This window comes from Miscanthus floridulus, chromosome 10, assembly GCF_019320115.1.
Source record: "Miscanthus floridulus cultivar M001 chromosome 10, ASM1932011v1, whole genome shotgun sequence".
Classification (NCBI taxonomy): Eukaryota; Viridiplantae; Streptophyta; class Magnoliopsida; order Poales; family Poaceae; genus Miscanthus; species Miscanthus floridulus.
Genome location: NC_089589.1, coordinates 53,331,808 through 53,353,466, shown reverse-complemented (window position 1 = coordinate 53,353,466; position 21,659 = coordinate 53,331,808). Strand labels below are relative to the sequence as shown.

Genomic DNA, 21,659 nt, shown 5'->3' with positions numbered 1-21,659 from the left:
GCGCAAGGGTTGCGTAGAGTGCCCCATACTCCTGCTCATGCTTCTTTGTAGACATGGCGATGGTTGGGTGTCCATGTCATGTTTTGTTTGTGCTTGTTCTAGAGTCAAAACTAACGCATGGCACATCTCTCACAACTAAAAAGTGGACACGGTTTTGGTGCGACAATCCGTCGGGTCGTCGATCTGCCTACCTGCGTGCGACTCCCCCCTCCCCCCCCCCCCCCCCCCCCCCCCCCCCCCCCCCCCGCGTGGTGGACCAAGTGTCGCTTACTCCCCTCCCATCCCACCTCCAATATATCACGCTCTTCCCCATCGCGCATCCGTGCTCGGCCACGCCGCCGCCAGGCCCTCGCCCTCGCGCGGCCATTGGTAGGTGTGTTTCTCATCATTTTAGTCTTAGGCCATTTATTTTAGAAGACTTTAATGGGTATCCTACAGAAAATATTAAGTACGTGGTTGTTGAGATTCATTAAAGATTTTCATAAATACATAATGCACTCTCATAGTTATTTAAGGTTTTGGACTTTTGCAATCTATAAGTTGTTTGTCTAAACTTGCAGATCTAATTTTCTGTTAAACTTCAGAGGATATTTAGGGTACCTTAATCTTTGAACCAGAAAATAATCTTATAATTAAAGTTTTAGCTTTACTACATAGTATTTATATTTGAGACCCTGTAATGAAAGAAATCATGAACAATTTATTCACTTAAACTGTGAAAAGCTCTCTGTACTCTTTTGTACATTCCTGAATATGTAAATCAATTCTAACCTATTGGTGGTTTTTTGTTGCCTAGACCACCTGATTCATAATGCTGCCAAACATATATATTTATTGTATCTTGAGCTAAGCACTTCTCTTTCTTATTAATTATGTGTCGTACGAGGGATCCGTTGACAAATGTATTCTTTTAGTTAGTGGCATGTTAGTGCTTGGAAAATTACACTTGATTTGTTGCAACCTATTCAATCAAAATATTACATTTCATTTTATGCTTCTTCTAAGACCGAAACTAAGTGAATCTATTTTACTGTCCGAAGATACTACTAAACTTCTCCTATAGGAAGTTGGAACCTGCGCGGGGCTGGAATCATCTGGACTGTATGCTTGCATGGCTTTGTTATGGTTCCTATAGGAGTGTCATGTGCATAATAGTGGATATGGTTTTCAGCCCTCACCGTGCATTTTTCTTGCGAGTGGTTGATATGAACTAAACTTCAATAAATCCTTTTTCCTGTTTCTGTGTGGCAGGATAAGATGGAGACCACCACCACCCTCGAGTGTCACCAAGATGAAGGACGCTAACACATCATAGTATAGTTTCTAATATATCTGTTGTATTCTACTGTTTGATGAGCACACATATTAAAGATACGAAGGCACGCCGAATCGGCGGCCTCTCAGGGTGTCCACGTAAGTTTTTTTTATTTGGTGCGTTAGATAGAAATTCTACGGCACAGATGAGACGCGTCACAACCAGCCTTCATTCTGCAGTAGATAGAGAAAGCAACTACATGCATTAAATGAAGTACGACTTCCTCTTATCGTAGCAAAGAACGATAGATTCTCGACATGGTCGGTGCCTAACCAGTGGGCGGCGCACATGCGAATACGCGTGCATGCATACTGCTTGCCTTGTTGGCTTTGCAGAGCTGGGCTCCACCGTGGTCGTCACGCGTAAAATGGTGCTCCTTCCTCTTTCTCTCTCTCGTGAATGGCAGGCGGCAGCAGCTCCGCTCCTCCCCTCCTCTCTCTCCTCTCCTCCCCTCCTCTCTCTCCTCTCCGCGCTCTCGCTCTCTCCCTCGCTCCTCGTCGCGACCGCCGAGGCTCCCCGCACCCTGTGCGCGGCGCAGCGGCGTCCCCCGGCACGGCGCCATGGTGCGCCGTCCAACGCCGGTGGCCGTGGCGGCGTCGAGCCCCTGCTGCTCCCTTGGTGCTGCCTCGTCCCGCCTGTCCGCGTGTGCTCGACGAAACCAGCTGCCTCTTCCTCGCCGTCGGCGGCGGCGGCAACGAAACTTGGCGTCTAGCGGTACCTCACCCTCTTCCTCTACTACCCCGACGCGGGCCGCCCCCGGAGCGGCGGCGGGCGTCCTCTTCTTCTCCTCCCCCGACGCTGGCGGCTCTGGAGCGGCGACGGGCGAGCCGGCCACGTCAGCCCCTCCCGCTCACCTCCCACGCGCGTTGATTTCGGGCGGCCCTGCTGAGTTCTCACCCGGTGGCGGAGGCAACCCCCAATTTCCCCAACCCCCACCACCGTGGGTATTATTTTTCCCGTGGATTTTTTGTGTGTGATTTTTTGGAGTTTTTTTTTGCCTGGTCTAGGGTTAGGGTTTGTGGGCGGCGATGTCGGATCGGCAGCCGTCGGAGGAGCCGGAGGAGCAGGTGGACCTAGAGGGGGAAGACGACGGCATGGACGACGACGACGGCGGGTACCGCCGCCGTAGCAGCCGGGACGACTCGGAGGAGCCCGAGGAGGACGACGACAATGACGAGCGCCACGGCGACCGCGACGGCCGTGGGGACGACGACGCCGGGATGGAGCCGGAGCCGGCCGTAGGAGGCGGCGGAAAAGGCAGGGACGAGACGGGCAAGGGTTCCTGCGCCCAAGCGCCAGTCGGCCCCAGGTCATTTGGAAAAGGCCGTAGGAGGCGGCGGAAAAGGTGGGGACCTGATTTGGAGTTTTGGTTGATGCTGATCTCGGCGAAGTGATCGAGGAGGCGAGAATCCCGGCTGCTGTTCTTGTAGTTACTCTTGCTAGCTGCTGTCGAGAGGCAGGAGGAAGCCGGATGCCGTACTGCGTGGTGACCGCGGCGGCCGTCGCCGGCGGCGAACAGGAGGAGGTGCGTATCTTCTACCAGCGGTACGGCCATGGCGCCACCAAGGTCCTCCTCATCATCGGTAGTACATTCTTCTTCCTCCTCTTCTCTCTCTTTTCGTTGTTTCCTTTCGTTTTCTCATCCACTGAATTGAATCCTTTGCGTTCAATTTCGTGTCACCGTTGTCCCTAACACCAAGGATGGTCCCAATCGGATCGCAGGGTTCGCCGGGACATACGAGTCGTGGGCCCCGCAGGTGAAGGGCCTGACGGGCGCCGTCGAGCCCGTCGACGAGGAGGCTCTCCGGCCGACGACGGCGATGACTCCGGCACCGCGGAGGGCGTCGAGGTCTGCTGCTTCGACAACCATGGCATGGGGCGCAGCTCCGTCCCGGAGCAAAAGTCGCAGTACACGTGCGTGCCCGCATCAACGTTTCCCTAGCTCTTTTGCTCTTCTCCACTCGTTTTTGGCTTGGCGACAGCGACGGAGATTCTTGCATGCTGTATCGCTCTGGTTCTAATGATGTCGCTCGCTCTTGCTCAATCCTTGGCATCGCAGGACCGTGATCATGGCCAAGGACGCGCTAGCGCTCATGGATCACCTGGGATGGCGAAGAGCGCATGTCTTCGGCCACTCCATGGGTAAGACAATTCCTTACTCCTCATCCCCACTGCAGGTGACTGAGTCTGAGTGGTCATCGGTCTTCCTGATGTGATGACTGACCACTCTGACCGATTCTGGAACATGTTCCATGATAGCTTCGAAATTGGCCGCAATGGCGCCGGACCGGGTCGCGTCGCTGGCGTTGCTCAACACCACCGGAGGAGGCTACCAGTGCATCCCAAAGGTAGGTGTGGTCGCCAACAATACAGATACTGCAAATCATGTCACTTTTTAGCACTTCTCTTCAACCCGTTCAGAAAAAAGCTCCATTTGTTTGTGAGTTGAGTCACAGTCACTTGGAGAATATTTCTGTGTTTTTTTTTGTTGTTTTGTGTTGTGTTGTGTGTCGACCGTTCCTTTTGGCAATTGATTGATTCTCCGACTTACGGGTGGCGTATTATTGGGCCACAGAAATTGACCAAAACATGGTAAATTCAAAGGTGAATTCAAAATCTGCTAGCTAGCTGACATCGACAGAAAGGAAGAGTCAACATTCGCTAGAATCAACAGTTGGTAATGACTTTGTCACACTCACACGCAAGGGAGACATGGGTGAAGCTTCTAGTTTGTAGCTTTAATTTAGTGGTACAATGTGGACATCTCTGGTAGACAGAAAACAAAAATGAATTATAGTTACTTTCAGGAAAAAGGGTAAATTAATTTACCTTTTTTATTTTCTTCAAAAAAAATTTTACCTTTTGATTTCTAGCTGCTGATATTTGTTGGAAGGATAGAAGTAGGACGATCTTTTTGGGCCACGATCACGACCTCCTTATATATACGTTAAATTTGAGAAAGCTACGGTGATTTTAAGTTTTGGACCATTTTGTGCCAAATGGATGATGCTCCTTGGATAGACTCATAGACATATCTATGTTGAACAATTTGTTGGGTTCCTTCCACTGGTTACAACTCAGAACACTACATACATACTTCAACACAACTTTGGCCCTTTTCGGTATTTCTGCAAATCATGGTTTCTTTTTTTTAAATAGTTATTTAAAGTTTTGATGTTTCGTGTTTTATAACTAATTAAAAATTAATCCACTCATGTTACTGACAAAAGTTCGCATTTACCTCTACAGTGCAGTGGTTAGCCACTGTTTTTGATTTGGGTGTTGGTGAATAACTATTTTCTTTGCTGCTGTCACTGCACTTGCGCTGACCCGGTTTTTAGGAGTAAGCTCGTCCTAATGCCAATGACATTTTCAATTCCAGATTGATTGGCACATGCTATCTCTTGCATGTCGTTTTCTGAGAGCAAGAATGCCAGAGCAAAGAGCCATTCTCGATCTTGAAGTCCACTATATGAGGGTTGGTGACCACTTCTCCTCTTTTTCTTTTCCCCTCGAGAATATGATTTGCTTATGCCCACGCAAAATTTGTCGAAGGGGATAAACTGATTTAAAAATCATATCATACTGCAGGAATAACTTGAGGAAGTTATTGGAACAAGTACCAGAAGACAGATGCTTTATCAGGTAAGAAGTTATGAACCATTGAAGAACAGTGAAGGAAGTGAACTCTTTAAGTGTTAGCCCATATATCTGTTTAACATGATAAATTTCTTTATTAAACAGGAACATGGGATTATTGACCTATCCTATAAAACCAGATTTGGTGACAACAAATAGTACAACATTTGTAATATCTGGACAAGAACGCCTATAGAAGTCAAAGATACAAAACAACCCATAGAATTATGTATCTGATTAAGCACGTGATTATCAGACATGTATAATATATTTTCTTTTCAGGAATATGTTAAAGGTCTGTCATTCTGTGGCATGCAATCCAGATATGGATTTGAGGGGCAAATCAATGCTTGCTGAACACATAAGCTCTCTCCGACAGAATTAGACAGGATTCGCTTCGCAGGTTTCCTTGTTCTAATTATTCATGGCAGGTAACTGAAAAAACTCGCACAATCCATTATTGTCCATTGATCGATCCACACGATACTGATCAGCAATACACTCTTGACATTTCATCAGGGATGATGTCGTTGCTCAGTTGTATCGTGCAAGGAGGCTTGCACAAAAGCTCCAGCCTGCCGCTAAACTGGTTGACCTCCACGGAGGCCACCTTGTGAGCCATGAAAGACCAGCTGAGGTATACAAAATATTGCATTTATGTAGTGATGGAGCTATTGTCACACGTATAACTGATAAATTCCTCTGCTGGTTAATATGTCACTCATGGAGATGATAAAGGCATCGAAATCAAATGCAGACCCAGAGGAGTGGTCAAACCTTCCAAACAAGTCTGATGGTCTTCTTCTATCTGGATCAGCAAGTCATCTTACCAAAAGAGACGATGACAGAGTGAATTACCTCGTCTTCACATACAATCTACTCGGGAAGCTCCAACTTATTTTTCTCTTCATCTTTGGAGTGTTCTATGTTATTCTTGAACACGTGAGGAGAGTTGTAAGAATTTTGAAGCCTGTCAGGGTGTCTGCTTCCACCTTATAGGTAAACACTGTTTGACACATTCCTTGTTCAGTCATTTTAAAGTTGCTATATGACTGATCCAGCCTCAACTAAGATGTTTTTTCCCTTTGATTTCAGGTCATTTCTTTTTCAGATTGTGGAAAGGGTGTTGTAATGCGTGTTGATCGCACATGACACTGACCTGCCATTCTGAATCCAGTATGATTTTCCTTATGTGATACTATGAATCCAGTGCCTGTTTCTCCTTGCAGTTATGGTTCCTCCTTTCACTTTGTCGGTGACTATTTAGATACCAAACCCTTTGATTCAATGGGGAGACGGAGAGCTAGGATAGTGGCAATTGATGGTTTGGACTGTCCAGCTAGGTTACACTATGAATCTGGTTGTCTCCTAAGGTAATAAGTTACCTTTTTTGAATGTCACAGTTGTCAGTGATGATATCCTTTATAAGCAAATAATATTTATGGTTTCACTGTTTCTAACTATCCTTTGTTCAGGGAAGTGAGCAAGGCTTTTTGTGGATTTTTCGTTCAATCAAAAACCAGCTTTATGTGAAGCTTTTCCAGGTTGTTTAACTAATCACTCCATTGAGTTTCACTCAATAGCGCTTTCCTTTTATTTTTGCAGCCAATATGGCCTTAGTCAACATTGCAACCTTTAGTTAGTTTCTTTCTTGTGTTCTGCCAATGATGTAACTAAATGCAGATGAAAAAATGGCACTCTGGTGCTGTAATCTCAAGAAATGCCCAAACATTAAGCCTGTATATGCATAGCATCGGAGGTATGATAGATATGTCACATATTTGTTGATTATGTTTTCCATTTTTAAATACTGTTCAGGATTCCCACAACAAGGGTGACTTTCCAAGTATCAATTCCAATGAGTACATAGGAGTTTCAACAGGAAATTGGGGTTGTGGTGCTTTTGGTGGAAACCCTGAAATCAAGAGCATGATTCAGTGGATTGCTGCATCACAGGTACAGGATACATGTGTTTCCATTTAGATGCAGGTGGCTGATTGATGCATAGGGATCAAATAAATCTGTATGCCTCTTTTCTTTTGGGGGTAAAATCTGTATTTTCTTAATCGTTCAGGCTCTCCGCCCTTTTGTTAATTATTACACCTTTGAGGATGCATCTTTGGAAAGATTAGAGTAGGTACTATACATCCCTTCCACATTTTTTTTCCTACGCCACATGATTAGAAAGTTAAACTCTAGCTGTACAACTTCTAAAGTTGGTGTACCCTTTATAGAGAGTGAGGATCCTCGTTCGGTACAGTTCAGTGGTGCCTCTCCTAGAGATAACTACCAATTGGGTCTGATACATTTTTAGAAGTGCAGAACAAGTAGCTTGTACGGTGCACAACAAAATTTATTTTGAATCAATTACCACGAGACTCGCTAATTTGTATTGATAAAAAGAAGAGTTACAAAGTTTGCTAACCCGGGGAGGTTAGAAACCAAGTGGATCCATACCAAAAAAAGGGGGAAATTACAAATAACATTTTTTTCCTCACCGTATGAGGATGCACAGCAAACTTTAGCGTGCCAGTCAAATTCTGAAAGTGTTAATCACAACTCTATGCTGTTAGGCTTCTTTGCTATTATATATATGTTCCTTGACCTTCTCCCTTGTATCGTCATGCTGTGACAGGTGATCCAGTGGATACTACGCCATGGCTGGACGGTCGGGGAGTTGTGGCATATGCTCATCGAGTACTCATCTCAGAGGCTGAGAGGAGAAACGTACAAGGGTTTTTCCGCTTGGCTGCTTTCCAGCAACAGGCCCAACAATGAAGTGCATCACATGTCTGAATAGCCCCAGTTTTGTGAGGTCAGAATTTGTGAGGCGCGCAGCTCTCTAGGAGCGCTGTCTGTTGAGTGTGTACTTGTGTTGAATGTGTAGTTGTGTGGGCACGAACAGAGGGGGAGAATAGTAGTCTATTGCATCCTGGCCAGTTAGCACTCTGGATGCTGTGTAACAAGCAGTGACTACATGGGTGATCAGTTTCTGCACTTGCGCAGAGCTTTACTCCATAGCCGAGTCACAATGATTGGTTAGGCCATTCTCAATGCATTTGATTCATGGTTGAAATACCTTCTACAATGCATAGTTTCATTTCTTTTGTGTTTCATATTTGCATTTAGTTCTATGACACATTCAGACTTGGAAAAGTTTCATCTCACCTATATGAAACTCTCATTTCATCTCTATTTTTTAATTCTTTGCCATATCACCAAGCTTGCTTAGTTGACACCCTATTAATTGAGAATACAACTTCCACTTAGAGTGGCCCTACACAGAATGACACAAAGGGCTCTCTATTTATTCAATGGGACCAACAATAGACTCATGTTTTGCAATACATGATCCAAAGCATGATGACGATCAATATTATTAATTATATTGCACACAAGGCAGATCTGGAGTCTTCCATATAAATATAGAAGCACAGATTTTTATTTCAGAAGCGCCGAATTCATAAGAATTGTTTGATGTTATGGCCCAGTCGATCTGCGTCTCTCCTGTAGAATTCAGGCTGGTTGGGTTTGCCATCCTCTTCCACCTTGCCATTTTTTCCATTCCCTAACAATACGTATAAGAGAAACAAACAAGTTCGGTAGTAATGTTAGGTTCAGGTTGGCCATTGAATTACAGTATAGAGTAGTACGTAGTACCTTTCGTGATTGGACTGCCACCTCGTTGTCTTGGATGTTGTTCATGACGAAACCCAAGGGATTCAGCACATCCTCGTAGCTGCATGCATACACACACGTAGAAACAATTTCGTAGTAATATATATTACTTTACTGTTTGCAGACATGAAATATCTTGGAAGGTGATTGTACGCGGCACGCAAATGGACGGTGGCGCATAGCAGGGGACGGTGGATTCTCGGCATGCATGGCCAGTGCCTAATCAGCATGGTGGTCGGCACGTATACGAGTACGCGTGCGTGCATGCTGCTGGGGCCTTGCTTTGCATGCATGCATGAGCTACCTGTTTGTGTACTTTGCATGCATGCTGGGGCCTTGCTTGTTTGCTTCTCTGTAGGTGTACTTTGTACGTAAAAAGTTACTACGGTACGGGGATTTACATCACTGTGCTTTCACGTGTCCTTTACATAAAAAAAAGTTGCTATGCCATGAGAAATTTACATCACATGTGCCTTCTTCCTCTACATTAGTGAATTTACTATCAATAGATACTAGCAGTAAATTTCCATGCTGACATATGGCCTCAGGGACACCCACAGTGGTGAGTCGACCCATCTCAGATAAAGGCAGCCACGTCAACTGAGCCTACGAGTCAGCTCCTAGCCCAACGGTACCACAGGCCCCACGGCAAATTTAAAAACGATAAATAACGTGACATTTGTTTCTCCCATCCTACTGCTTAACTGAGTTACAGCAGTAGTAGACAACGGTGTATGCAGTACGCGTCCAGCGGCGCAGGTGCAGCAGCCAGCAGTGTGCGCAGCGTGCAGAGCAAGAGTGCGGGGCCAGTGCATGCATGCGTCAGCTGGTGTGGCGTGCGTGAGTCTTTTTTTGGTTTCCTATTTTCTGTTGTTTTGTTTAAAAAAAGGCCATTTTGTAACTTTGTCAGAATATAGACATTATGGATCTCATTTTGTTCAGAAAATTATTTCCAACAACATAGTATAAACGTCATATAATTTGGACTTATGGTTTGAAAAATATCGCAGTTTAAAGTTTGGACGCTAAAAAGATTCCTTTGCATGCAGGTGGGCTCCATATGTTTCATATCTCAACACCAGGCATGCAGATGGGTATTGTACGCAGCAGAGCCCACACCTGGCGCGTGGACGCATGCGCGGGCAACCACGGGACATATATAAATGTGCCTGCTGGTTGTGCTTGGCAAGGTAATCCTCGGTAGGCATGCGAAGTTGTAGGAGGAGCGGGCGTCTCTGCGCGTGTGAAAATCTCTGCATGTAAAAGAGAGGCATTAAATGTGCTCACCTGTTGGTCATACGCCATGTTTTAGATAATCATTATCTCGTTGATTCTCCATTGCCCTCGTGTATCCCGACTTCTGGAGTAAGCATTGGTTATACTAGGTTGCTCTTAACCATGTAACTTTAGATCCCGGTGTAATTTAGGGTTCGACGCCGTGTAATTTTTCATGTAATTCCAGAATTACGAAATGTGTTGTAGTTTCACCTAAGGGGAGTGGATTCTAATTCACTCTTTTGTAAACCCTCGCGTTAGGAGGCATACTTGTGTTGTAGTTTTTGCTCTTTCCACCTATAATATAATCCTAACCAATGTTGTGCTTTAAATCTAAGTGTGTTAGTTGTTTAAGCCTAACTCCATCAAATACTTCTTTCCACTAACATGTCATTGATTTACTGGCATAGAATAGGCACCATGTAACGACAACCAACCTCTATGTTGGTTTACAACATTGTAATGAAAAAAACCATGTTACATTTTCTTTCCATATTTTCCCATTTAATGTACCAAATAGACCAACCTTTCGTAGCAACGCGATGAAAAAACATATTAGACATATGAGCCATATTTCTCAAGATTTTTCCTATACCAAGCACATCACCCGCAGCGAAGCGCGGGTAGCAATGGCTAGTATGTTATTATAGCGCACTAGCTTGTGCAGTCCGGGGTTCCAGGAAGAGTCACTAAACCATATATATTGCACATTTCTTAACGTTGGCCGTTTCCATGTATTTAAAGATGTGGGCTACTATCTGTAGAAGATTTTATATATATTGCACATTTCTTAACGTTAGTTGTTTCCATGTATTTAAAGATGTGGGCTACTTGAATATGTGAAAGTTGATCTCACATATTTTCCTTCATAGTTATTAGGGCATTATTCGTTTCCATTGCAACGTGCGGAAAGATCTATACAGTAGAGTTGGTGAGCCTGCGACGCCGCGCTCTCGGATGATTCTAAACGACTTTAAATAACAAACTTTTCAACTACAAAGTTGTGGATTGTATCGAGAACTATAACTTTTATATAGACCATGTCAACATCCGAGATTGTTTGATAATTTTAAATTTGAAATTTAAAAATCTGTAACCTTACAACAAAATTTTTGGACCATAAGCAGTTCCAAATCAAAAACTTTTTAACTACAAAGGGCTACAATTTTAATATAAAGTTTATCTTCATCCGAGTCCATATAAAAAAGTTATGAATTATTTGATGCAACTATTTATGGAGACGGATATTTTAAGACGCCGGCCTCCATAAATCGATTTACCGAGGTGGACAGTTTTGACCGCCTCGGCATATCGATTTACCGAGGTGGACATTTTTTATCGCCTCCGTAAATCAACTGTCCGCCTCCGTAAATGCATTTTGCGAGACGTTCAACTTTGACCGCCTCAGTTAATATTTGGGCAGTGCCTCGCAAAGCCATTTGTGCAGTAGTGCTTTTCAATGTGCAATTTCTTTTCCTGCTAATATTCATTGGCTAGATATGATACTATTCTTTTCTATTTACTACCCCACATATTATAGTTCTTTTTTATCCTATGGGCAAAAAAAGTAATTTCAGTGAGCAAACGCTGATCACAAAAAAACAGCTCCAAGTACAAGGTAACTTCCAGGCTTCTAGACTTCCAGGCTTCTATAGGATCAGAGGTTTCTTTCAGTAAATCAAAATTTTAGTAAAGTTTCTTTTGATATATCTGATTTTTTCATGGGGTGACAATCTTTATTTTTATCCATATTATAGAAAGATATTTGAAGTGTAGTATGAGGATGTGAGGAGAAGTAGTAGGAGGGGAATGGGAAGATGCTGAGATTATACTAATCATCCCGGTACATAATGAAAACATACTCTAATGATGGTAAGAGGGTAAGACAAGCTGCACTGTCAAGGGTCAACATACTTTGATCACAAGCTCTGGAGTGGTTTGATGTGGGATATGGAGATATTAGCTCATAACTAATAAATGTTTATGTACTTCATGCCTCAGGAGTTCGTAATGTAGCGCACTGCATAGCAGCTTGGTAGTTGAATCTAAATCAAGATATTGTCCTAATCTAAATCAAGGTATTGTCCTATTGTTTTACAGTATTCTCAATTGTGGAGATGGACGTGGTTGTCAATTTGGCACCAGTAACCGAGTAATGGAATTTTTCATTTCAAAAAGCCAGAATTTTAATGCCAGCTATGAATGATTTTTCTTTTGATATCCACGTGGATGTCGAGAGGCCGCCAATTTACATAAACCGTCCGCGGAAATGCATTTACGCAGGCGGTTTTTTAAAATAATCACTTGTGTAAATGCTTTTACACAGGCGGTTTTCTTAATCTAACTGTCAGAACCGCATGTGTAAATGGATTTACATTGGTGGTTCTCTAGAAGACGCATGTGAAGTTTATGATTTTCACTGGCCTTTTACACTCGCGGAAGCCTGTTATGTGTACTAGTGCATGTTAGTATCTGAGATCATCATGATTTATGTTCTCAAATTAATCATAAAATTGTCTAATTTTTCAACAGTAGCAGCAGGCAAACTCTTTGTAAGACCATAAACTCTCATCGGTAGCGTCTTCATATCATTCCATTTCCCATCCTGAAAGCATGAAATCATTGTTCAATTTCCAAAGACCGAAACGGCTTGCAGAAGTTAAAATATTAACAACTAAGAATTTTTATTAGTAAGCCAGCAGCTACAAATATATTCAAAACCCTGGCTTTTTTTTTGATAACAAACAACTTTATTATCAGCAGCAAGAAACTGATAAGAGGGTAAGACCCTCCAACGATACAGAGTTCAGAGCCTCTCTATAGGGGTATCTGTAGTCATGATTCAGGTTTGTACAAGAGTAAGATGACATCTGTTTGTGCACAGGAGCAGCAGCAAAAGCCTGTCTAGCTAGAAGATGAGCAGTGCTATCGAAACACCTATCTATCTTAAAAACTTTACAACTTTCAGCTGAGAAATGGTTGAAGAAGGTCTGAGTATAATTCTTGATACTCGAGAGAGGCGGTGATGAGTGATCATTTGCATTGATGAAATTCACCAACTGCTGATTATCTGAGAGAAAAATTGGATCCCGAATCTGCAAAGTAGTAGCCATAGTTGCTGCCAGAGCTAGTCTTGCTGCCCTGGCTTACTCCTGCACCAAAAGCTTCAAAAATGCTATTCAACTTCTCATTGTAAAAAAGCCGAATTATCTTGAGGTCCAAAACAATTCAGGTTTTTGACGGATCTGTTTAGCTACAACACATCCGATCCGATGACGAAAAGTCCCCTTTTCCGAGAAGAACAAGCAACAAGCTGGAGTATGTATTCCATTATGAATCAAACCAATATAACACAGTTTTAGCTGTGGCTTTCTCTAGAAACATCAGCAAGAGATTTTGATCTTCCTGATTGTTCTCTCTGAAGACCAGTGCGTGAACACTGCTTGCATTCACCAAATATAATCCTGCATGCATTTTGAGAAATAGCTAAGGTGTAAGGAGCCATGGATTGAGCATCATCTGGAGCCATCCATTTCCTTCGATCTGAACCTTGATCCTGCAATCACAAGGGCCATAGGGGGCCAATAAGCAAACATCAACGTGGCAAGTGCATTAGTTTTGTTTTATTGGCAAAAGGTTAAGTGCCTCATGAAACCTATCAGTGGAAGCACTTGTTGCACCAGCACCACAGATTTGTTCTTTTATTTACCATCGAAAGTCATTGAGTTGGGAGAGAAATGGGTGGAGTAATCACCAATTTATCACCACGAGACGTAGTGCGATCTGTGTGAATCTGATCTGTGATGCACCATGAGACAGGAGTGGGCTTCATTGGCTCTGATTGGAAGTGCTGCTTCCGGGTTCCGGCTGCCAGCCGCTTTCAGGTTCCTCTTTTGCTATTGGCGCTAAGCTGCAGCAGCCTACAACGCTGTCGCAAAAATCACAGCGGATCAGGATTCAAATTCTCTGGATTAGAAACGGGCCGCAGCAATCCGGAGGGTAAGACACGAGGCTCTAATCCGGGCCGTGGAGTGTGGGGGAAAGACCAAGTCGGGCCAGTTTTCTTTCCATGCCAGGCCAAAACGAACAGCCATTCCAATTCACATCTGGATTAGAAACGGGCCGCAGCAATCCACCCGGAACGGGCCCTGGAACAGGCCAATCCGACACAAACGAACGAGGATAAAGCCTGCTCCAGTCCAGCCAGCCGCCGCCACCAAACCCTAGTCGCTTTCCGCAGCTCACTCCCTTGCGTGATGCCATGGGTCGCCCGCGCCCTTTCGTGGTCGCCGCCACCGCAACCCGGTCCGCCACAACCCAACACAGCCGCGACACCGCCGTCTCGTGGTCCGAGAAGCAGGGGGCGGCTACCTTGTCTCTCTACAGGAGCCTCCGTGAGGTGAGGGATCCGTACGGCGGCGCGCCCGTTCGACTGCTGCCGGAGGTGGCGTCGACCGACGAGGATAAGGTGCTCGTCCTGCTCCAGAGTGATCACGGCGCCATCCCCAACGAATACTTCGTCTGCAGCTGGCAGAGTAGACATCGGGTGCGCCTTCCTTTCCTACCTGAGGTCTTCTTGCCTGGATCGATGGGCCTCCTCGTCCTCGACTCCAGGAAAGGTAGCTATCTGGTAGCCCACCTTTCGGTCACGCACAACCAGAATACTGGGTTGATCACACAAGGATCCCTCCATTTGTGGGAGTACAACGACTCATCGTCGTTGTCCTCGTCCAAGACTGAATCTATCACCTTGCCCCTACCCCTACCCAACTGCACGAACTGGCATGCCTACCGTGTCGTATCCTTCGGTACTGATCTGATGTGGATTGATCTCAAACAAGGCCTTCTGCACATAAAAATTAGTGAGAAACCAGCCAGATTCCACTTTAAAAATCTACCCGAAGAACTGTCTTCCATCTCAACCAAACCCTGGAGGAACGATCGCCCAGAGAGGTTCCGCAGCGTTGGATATTGTGAAGATGTGCTCAAGCTTGTCAACCTCCATATGCCTGATACTAGCAACAATACCGTGGAAGTGGGCATTTGGACTTTGAAGAATGGGAACTGGAGCAAGGACTCCAATATTGTCAGGCTCAACTGCAGAAAACTATGGGCTCGTTACAGTACTCCATTGCCACCATGGCCCAACAGTGTCCCGAGTTTCCCTTTTCTGAGGAAGGACAATAGTAACATCCTCGCCCTCACTGTGGTCGGAGAGAACAAGAAGGCATGGCTGCTCCAGATTAATATGAAGACCAACACTCTGATAGACGTTGCTGAGTACCCGCGCTACTGCAGCCACATGAAACCACCGTTCCTCATCAATTCATCAAGTATTACGCCCAAGCGCACAATGATCCTCTGGCCGCTTCTGTGATCCACGGTGAGAGTTAGCCTTTTCCGTATCTGCTCCCTGCTCGCTGCTCCCTTGCAATGTAAGAGATATTAACATTTAAATAATTTCATAAATGTTGAAAATGAGTGAGGATATTTGTTGCTTTGGAACTATTCTAGAGCTGCATTGATTGTGATTAACATTGCAAAGTTAAAAGGTACTCCCTCCATTCTAAATTATAAGCCGTTTTGGCTTTTCTAGATACGTAGCTTTTGCTATGCACTTAGATATACACTATGTCTAGATAGTAAAAGCAATTTATCTAGGAAAGTGAAAATGACTTATAATTTGGAACAGAGAGAGTACAATTTATTGTGTTACTACTTACTAGAACAGGCACCGATAGTGATGTCTAGCAGTATTACTACTTACTAGCAAGGTCCATGTAGGTTCTTGAGAACAAGGTGAAGTAAAGAGGAGCTTGTATTTGGTTCTATGACTGTGTTTGCTTCTAACTCTGTTTCATCTAAATTGTTGTGTTCATAGGCGTCCCTTGCACTAGCTCCTATTCCACAACCTGTTCACCATAAGCAAACAGTAAGCTACTCTTGGAAGAAATTAATCCATGAATAGAGTTATGGCTACTAGAGGGAGGGAGAGGGGGGATGTTAGCTGCTTGAAGGCTAAGCTGATAAGTAGATGAACAAAGGATGCACCATCTAATAATGATGTTGTTGTAACTGCAAGCAAGTTAGATAAATAAACGTACTAGTGAACATAAAAAAGAAATAAAGACTCACAACGTGGAGTATTCTTTGTAGGCCTAAAGAATTTGGAGGATTGGGGATCCAAAATTTGGATATCCTAAATGCCTTTTGAGCAAATGGTTGTTTAACTTGTTAACGAAAAGGGTGTTTAGCAAAGCCTCATTAAAAGGAAGTACTTGTTCAGTAAAACTCTTACCCAAGCTACAAAACAACCAAGGGATTCACATTTTTGGTCTGGCCTTATGAAGGTCAAGGATCCATTCCTTGCATGTGGTCACTCTGGTGTTCATGATGGGTCACAAACTAGGTTTTGGGAGGATACATGGATAGGTGACAAACCCTTTAGTGTTGCATATCCCAAACTCTATAAATTATGAGGAGAAAAGACGCCACGGTATCACATATATACCTTAAGCTCTATACCTCTTAATGTGTCCTTTAGGAGAGCATTGGTTGGCTCTAACCTAGATGATTGGTTTGATTTGGTGACCAAAATAATTTCAGTAAACCATGCAAGTGGAGAGGACTCTTTTATTTGGGATTTGTGTAACAAGGGTACTTTTATGGTTTGTTCTTTTTATATGTATGTGATACAAGAAGGGGTAGTACCCGTACCCCAGAAGAACCCACTATGTAACATTGAGATACCTCTGAAGATTAAGATCTTCGTTTGGTACCTTCTAAAGGGGGTTACACTCGCAAAGGATAATCTTCCAAAAAGGAATTGGCAAGGTAGCACCAATTATTGTTTTTGTAGCTCTATGGAGACGATACAACATCCTTTCTTTGATTGCCACTTTGCAAGATTTATTTGGAATGCCATTTATATCACCTTTGGATTTCAGCCCCCTTCTAGTTTTGTGAACATGTTTGATTCTGGTTGAATGCCATTTGGCCAAAACTTAGAAATCAAATATTTGTAGGACTTGCTGCTTTATGTTAGGCTATGTGGTTGAATAGAAACGATATGATATTCAATAATTCTAAATCTAATACATTTTTGCAGGTTATCCTCAGGGCAACATATTGAATTCACAATGGTCCCTACTACATAAAGAAGAGTCGAGATCAAACCTCAAGAATGAATGCAGATTGTTGGAGACGGTAATCATGGAGGTTTTTGCGAAGTTCGGTTGGAAATTTAGGAATAGGATTGAAGCGTGGCTTCTTTTTCTTCTCCTTTCTTTATTTATAGTTTGAACTCTTGTGGAGTCAGAGCATATGTGCTTGGTTTTGTATTGAACAGCTGTGTACTTTCTCCTCAGAAAGTAGAAGCTGGAACCTCGTTCCATTATCTAAAAAAATCTAGTGAAGAGGAGCATAGTGAAAGTACTAAAATGCAGCAAAGAGTTGTTTCGAATGAAAACTTCACTTTTCTGTAAAGAAGAGAAGGCTCGCGGTTGCACTATAGTTCTTACGCTAAGAACAACCGGTGAGCACTTGATTCAGATACACATATCACTGTGTAAGACAAAAGAGGCCCTGTTTAGTTTTCTTCCAAAATGCCAAATTTTTTAAGATTTCCAAATATAAATAAAAAATAAAACTAATTACACAGTTTAGACGAAATCTACGAGACGAATCTTTTAAGCCTAATTAGACTATGATTGGATAATAATTGTCAAATAACAACGAAAATGCTACAGTATCATTTTTGCAAAAAATTTGGCAACCAAACTGGCCCTGAGATGTGTGCACGCACCCATGTTCAGTACCTGGACGTGCTTTCCAGATGTGCTCGATGGTGGGCGCCCTCCCGGACGTTTCTGCGCGACATCAGGCAAGGATCGGCTCCTACAGCACAACATCCATCACCTGCCATGCATATTCACTTTATTGACTGATGACTGATTTGTAATACAATTTGCTTGGTGCCTTGTTTTTGACGGACCTCTACTATGTACTAGCCGATTTGGCCAATGGAAGATTTTGCTTGTTCTTCCCAAACTTTTTTTTAGATAATGGCTTGTTCTTCCCAAACTACTCATGCTTTCACATTGAAAGGCAGCCGCAGCACGGCTTCCCTATGATGCTAATGATTAATCAAACTAGGCAGAGGGCTTTGTTAGCTACAATCGCTTGCGTACCAAGTCCAAGGATTGGCCTGGTAGACGGATTAACAACAGAAATTAGGGCTCTGCCATTTGTGATGCAGCAGAAAAGTTAATTTCTCAAGATGCTGGTCTCCAACCGTCAGTTATAAAGATTATGCCCACTCATTCACGCATAAAAAAACACTATGTGGTGCTACCTTTTGTTGTACTGATGTACTCCTCGCCAGTTGGCTCGGATTGTTCATTTTTTTTTTAATGAGCCGAGCCAACATTTTAGCTTGTTACTTAATGAGCTAACTCTTGAGCCAAACGAGCCGCACATAGGCCAGCACAGCTTATCAGTCAGCCCATGTTGCCCTGGGCCTTAGCCCACTAGCCACCACTCACTTTGCCAAGCCCCAATTGTCCCATTGTTGACTAATTAGGCTCAAAACGTTCGTCTCGCAAAGTACAATCAAACTGTGCAATTAGTTTTTGATTTCGTCACCATTTAGTACTCCATGCATGTACCGCAAATTTGATGTGACGAAGAATCTTCTTTTTACATAGTGCCAAATTCTGGAAATTGGGGAAACTAAACATGGCCCTAAGCTCTAGGCAAGCCACAACCCTTGCGGACACCTGTAAAAAATATTTTTTTTAACACGGCTCCCATTTCTAACAGAGTTCAGGGGCCGTTTGGTTAAGTAAACCATCACTAAAAATATGCCTATTTTCAAGGAGTCGGCTTAAAAGAGCCGTCCTTGTAAATAAGATTTTTAAGGATAGTTGCTTATGCCAACCATCTCTGAAAATGGGTGATTTCTAGAGGCCATTTTGTTAAGTCCACCGCCCCTATATATCGATTTTTACGGACGATTGCCTTAAAAATAGTTGCGGCACAAATAAATTCAAAACTTTTTCAAATGATGAAGTCGGATGAAGACAAAGTTTATATCAAAATTGTAGAGATCAACGTGATCTAAAATTTTGTAGTTGATGAAGTGTTTGTTTTAGATTGTTAGGGTTCTAGGTATATAAACTTTGTAGTCTATATCTAGGTTGTAGTTCTCGATGAAATCTAAAACTTTATGGTTAAAAACTTTTCTGTTTAAGATCATTTATATGTAGTTAAAATGTTGATTACAAGATTTGTACATGTTGGTACAAAAGGACTGGATCATATATGCATTGTCACAAATGATGTTGTGGTGTGGTGGTGGGAGGTGTTGCCTGTGAGGCCAGAGGTAATGAGTTCGAGTTCCATGGCTGCACTTTTTACTAACCAAGTGACTTTATACTGAAAATTAAGTGATTATTAAGTGACTTTATACTGAAAATTAAGTGATAATAAAGGCCGTAAAGGCCGAACTAACCAAAGTTGCACAAGAGAGGATGAAAGCATCACATGCCCACGTACCAGAATTTTAGTGAAGGAAGAAGCTAATGAGCGAGGCAAAGTCGACCTCCGGAGCCTCGCTCCGGGAAGAACTCTTCCGTGCAGAAGCTGATGCCGGAGCTCCGGGAAGAAGCAGTGCAGGACAGCAGGGTTACCCAGGTACCAGGGGGAAGAAGCTAATGAGCGTGGCAGCGATTTGGAACAACATAATTTTGCTGCTGTGGTTCAGTATTATTGTACCTGCGTGCACGGGATGAACATAATTGGAACCATGAAGCTCCAACACCGATAGAACTGCGTGCATCCCTCCTCATGCATGGCCGGTGGTGGAAGAAGGCTGCCTGCAGGGAATCAACTACGGTACTCGCCTCGGCTCTGCGGGTACCCGGCACCCCCGGCCAGTATCAATCGAAATGACATCATCATAGATGTGGAAATGGGAGCAGTCTCTTCATACCTGGCGACATGGCGAGCTTACCTCAGGGCAGGGGTAAGATTTTTCCTTAGACATGACTTTCGGTTTGGCTAGCTACCGCTGACGAAATCAGCTACGGAACCAAACACGCGTGGAAATGCTAGTTCCTTCTCCATGTTGTCCGCCTACCCGAGTCCGGACTTGAGCTTCCATATACCGCTGAAATGAATCAGGTTCCAGTTCCGATCAGTTAGTCCAAATAAGTCGCTGTCCACCTACATTAAACTAACTGCAGGCCGCCACTACAATTTCTCCTTGTCGTCCTCACGCAAACGCAAGAGGGCAACCATAACGACAAAGGCCGAAACAATGACCGCAGAGGTGGGACCTATGAAGACAGCAACAAAGCTGCGATTTTGGTTCCATCGTCCAGCATCGGGTACGGGTTGCTTTCCGGTTTGGCTGAACCGATGAACGCGTCTACTACACCCTAGAAAATGATCCGACGACCCATCTGAAGCATGCCATCTTGGTTCCATCCGGTATCGGGTGCTGGTTGGTTTCGGGTTTGGCTGAACCCATGAAAAGGGCTACAACCTAAAAAATGATCCGACGACCCATGTGAAACCAGCAATTTTGGTTCCTTCCGGCATCGGGTACGGGTTGGTCTCCGGTTTGGCTGAACCGATCAACAAGTCTACCCAATTTTTTATAATTTGGTCTTTTTTTTTAAGAAAATTTACGTTTACCCTACGTGAGACTTAAACTCATCTTTGGACCCTGGGGTCAGCGTCAGAACTCATGGCGCCGAGCTAACACGTCTCAGCGCCACAGATCTTGGTTACGAGGTGACTGGCCGTGCATAGCAGGGCATCCTAGGTGGTGTTGACGTTACCGGTACCTCGACGCGGCGCCACAGATCTTGACGCCGAGCATGGATTCAGAGCGCGGTGGAGGTCGCTGAGGTTGACTGCTCACTAGTCACTGCTGACTCAGCGACCTCCACCGCCCGCTCCACCGCGCTCTGAATCCATGCTTGGCGTCAAGATCTGTGGTGCCGAGCTCGGCGCTATATATTCCGACCACGTTCAACATCACATAGGATGTCCTCCTATGCACGGCTAGGCATCTCGAAATCAAGATCTGTGGTGCTGAGACGTGTTAGCTCGACGCCATGAGTCCTGGCGCCGACCCATAGGGGCCAAAGATGAGTTAAAGTCTCCCAGAGAGACAAACGTAAATTTTCTTCAAAAAAAAAACTAAATTATAAAAAATTGGGACAAGTCTATCCTGTGGTATCCCCTACCAGCCATAATACAACAAAGACAGCTGGACCTGTAATTTAAATTTTTTGGCACACAAGGTTTTTTTAATCCAAACAAGCGACAGCACCCATGAGGTCCATTCACTCTTTTCCACATGTCCAGAATATTAAAATATTTGGATTAACTTCATACGTTACGATTGCTACGATTTTGATATTTATTACCACTACAACCGTAGAGGCGGTTGGGATGCCTCTATACAGAGATGGTTGTCCCAACCGGCTCCACTCTTCTGCCTCTACAAATTAGCGATTTGTAGAGATGGGTGCCTAGTTACCTCTAGTAATTGGATTCATAGAAGCGGCTAGGAACAACAGTAGCCTCTATAAATCTATTTTCAGAGACGGCTAAGGCTCCAGAACCGCCTCTACAAATAAATTTTACAGAGACGACTAGTAAACCACAACCGCCTCAATTGTTCAGTTCTAGGATACACCATTTCAAGCATAAACATAGATAAAAGCATACACCTTTCTGG

At 43.9% G+C, this 21,659-nt stretch overlaps 3 protein-coding genes, 1 long non-coding RNA gene and 1 pseudogene across 8 annotated transcripts; 4 read left to right on the top strand and 1 right to left on the bottom strand.

The window, feature by feature from the left end:
* Positions 1 to 1,779: 1,779 nt before the first annotated feature.
* LOC136486603 (uncharacterized) lies at positions 1,780 to 2,786 on the top strand. Its single transcript, XM_066483541.1, has one exon. It carries the CDS (start codon positions 2,344 to 2,346, stop codon positions 2,707 to 2,709), a length of 366 nt encoding a protein of 121 aa, XP_066339638.1. The 5' UTR covers positions 1,780 to 2,343; the 3' UTR covers positions 2,710 to 2,786.
* Positions 2,768 to 8,524, top strand: LOC136490246 (uncharacterized; annotated as a pseudogene).
* On the top strand, positions 6,242 to 7,091 carry LOC136488640 (probable poly(ADP-ribose) glycohydrolase 2). Its single transcript, XM_066485499.1, has 4 exons — positions 6,242 to 6,327; positions 6,430 to 6,433; positions 6,773 to 6,910; positions 7,029 to 7,091. The coding sequence occupies exons 1-4, from the start codon at positions 6,242 to 6,244 to the stop codon at positions 7,089 to 7,091; spliced, it is 291 nt and encodes a 96-aa protein (XP_066341596.1).
* Positions 8,525 to 12,634: 4,110 nt separating the features above from the next.
* LOC136486602 (uncharacterized) lies at positions 12,635 to 20,032 on the bottom strand. 5 transcript variants are annotated; one of them, XR_010766892.1, is made up of 7 exons: positions 19,899 to 20,032; positions 19,682 to 19,816; positions 19,463 to 19,549; positions 17,725 to 17,824; positions 15,675 to 15,819; positions 13,662 to 15,334; positions 12,635 to 13,463 (listed from the first exon to the last, which is right to left on the bottom strand). It is a non-coding gene; the product is annotated as an uncharacterized lncRNA (long non-coding RNA). The 5 variants fall into 5 exon arrangements; XR_010766891.1 differs by having other exon boundaries at positions 17,712 to 17,824; positions 19,682 to 20,032; XR_010766888.1 differs by having other exon boundaries at positions 19,682 to 20,032.
* On the top strand, positions 14,169 to 17,457 carry LOC136486601 (uncharacterized). Its single transcript, XM_066483539.1, has 2 exons — positions 14,169 to 15,290; positions 17,016 to 17,457. The coding sequence occupies exon 1, from the start codon at positions 14,169 to 14,171 to the stop codon at positions 15,282 to 15,284; it is 1,116 nt and encodes a 371-aa protein (XP_066339636.1). The 3' UTR covers positions 15,285 to 15,290; positions 17,016 to 17,457.
* Positions 20,033 to 21,659: the final 1,627 nt, after the last annotated feature.

Coding starts and splice junctions, on each gene's coding strand:
- LOC136486601 (XM_066483539.1), top strand. CDS start 14,169: ATGGGTCGCCCGCGCCCTTTCGTGGTCGCCGCCACCGCAACCCGGTCC.
- LOC136488640 (XM_066485499.1), top strand. CDS start 6,242: ATGGGGAGACGGAGAGCTAGGATAGTGGCAATTGATGGTTTGGACTGT. Junction 6,911..7,028: donor AGTGGATTGCTGCATCACAG/GTACAGGATACA, acceptor TTAATCGTTCAG/GCTCTCCGCCCTTTTGTTAA.
- LOC136486603 (XM_066483541.1), top strand. CDS start 2,344: ATGTCGGATCGGCAGCCGTCGGAGGAGCCGGAGGAGCAGGTGGACCTA.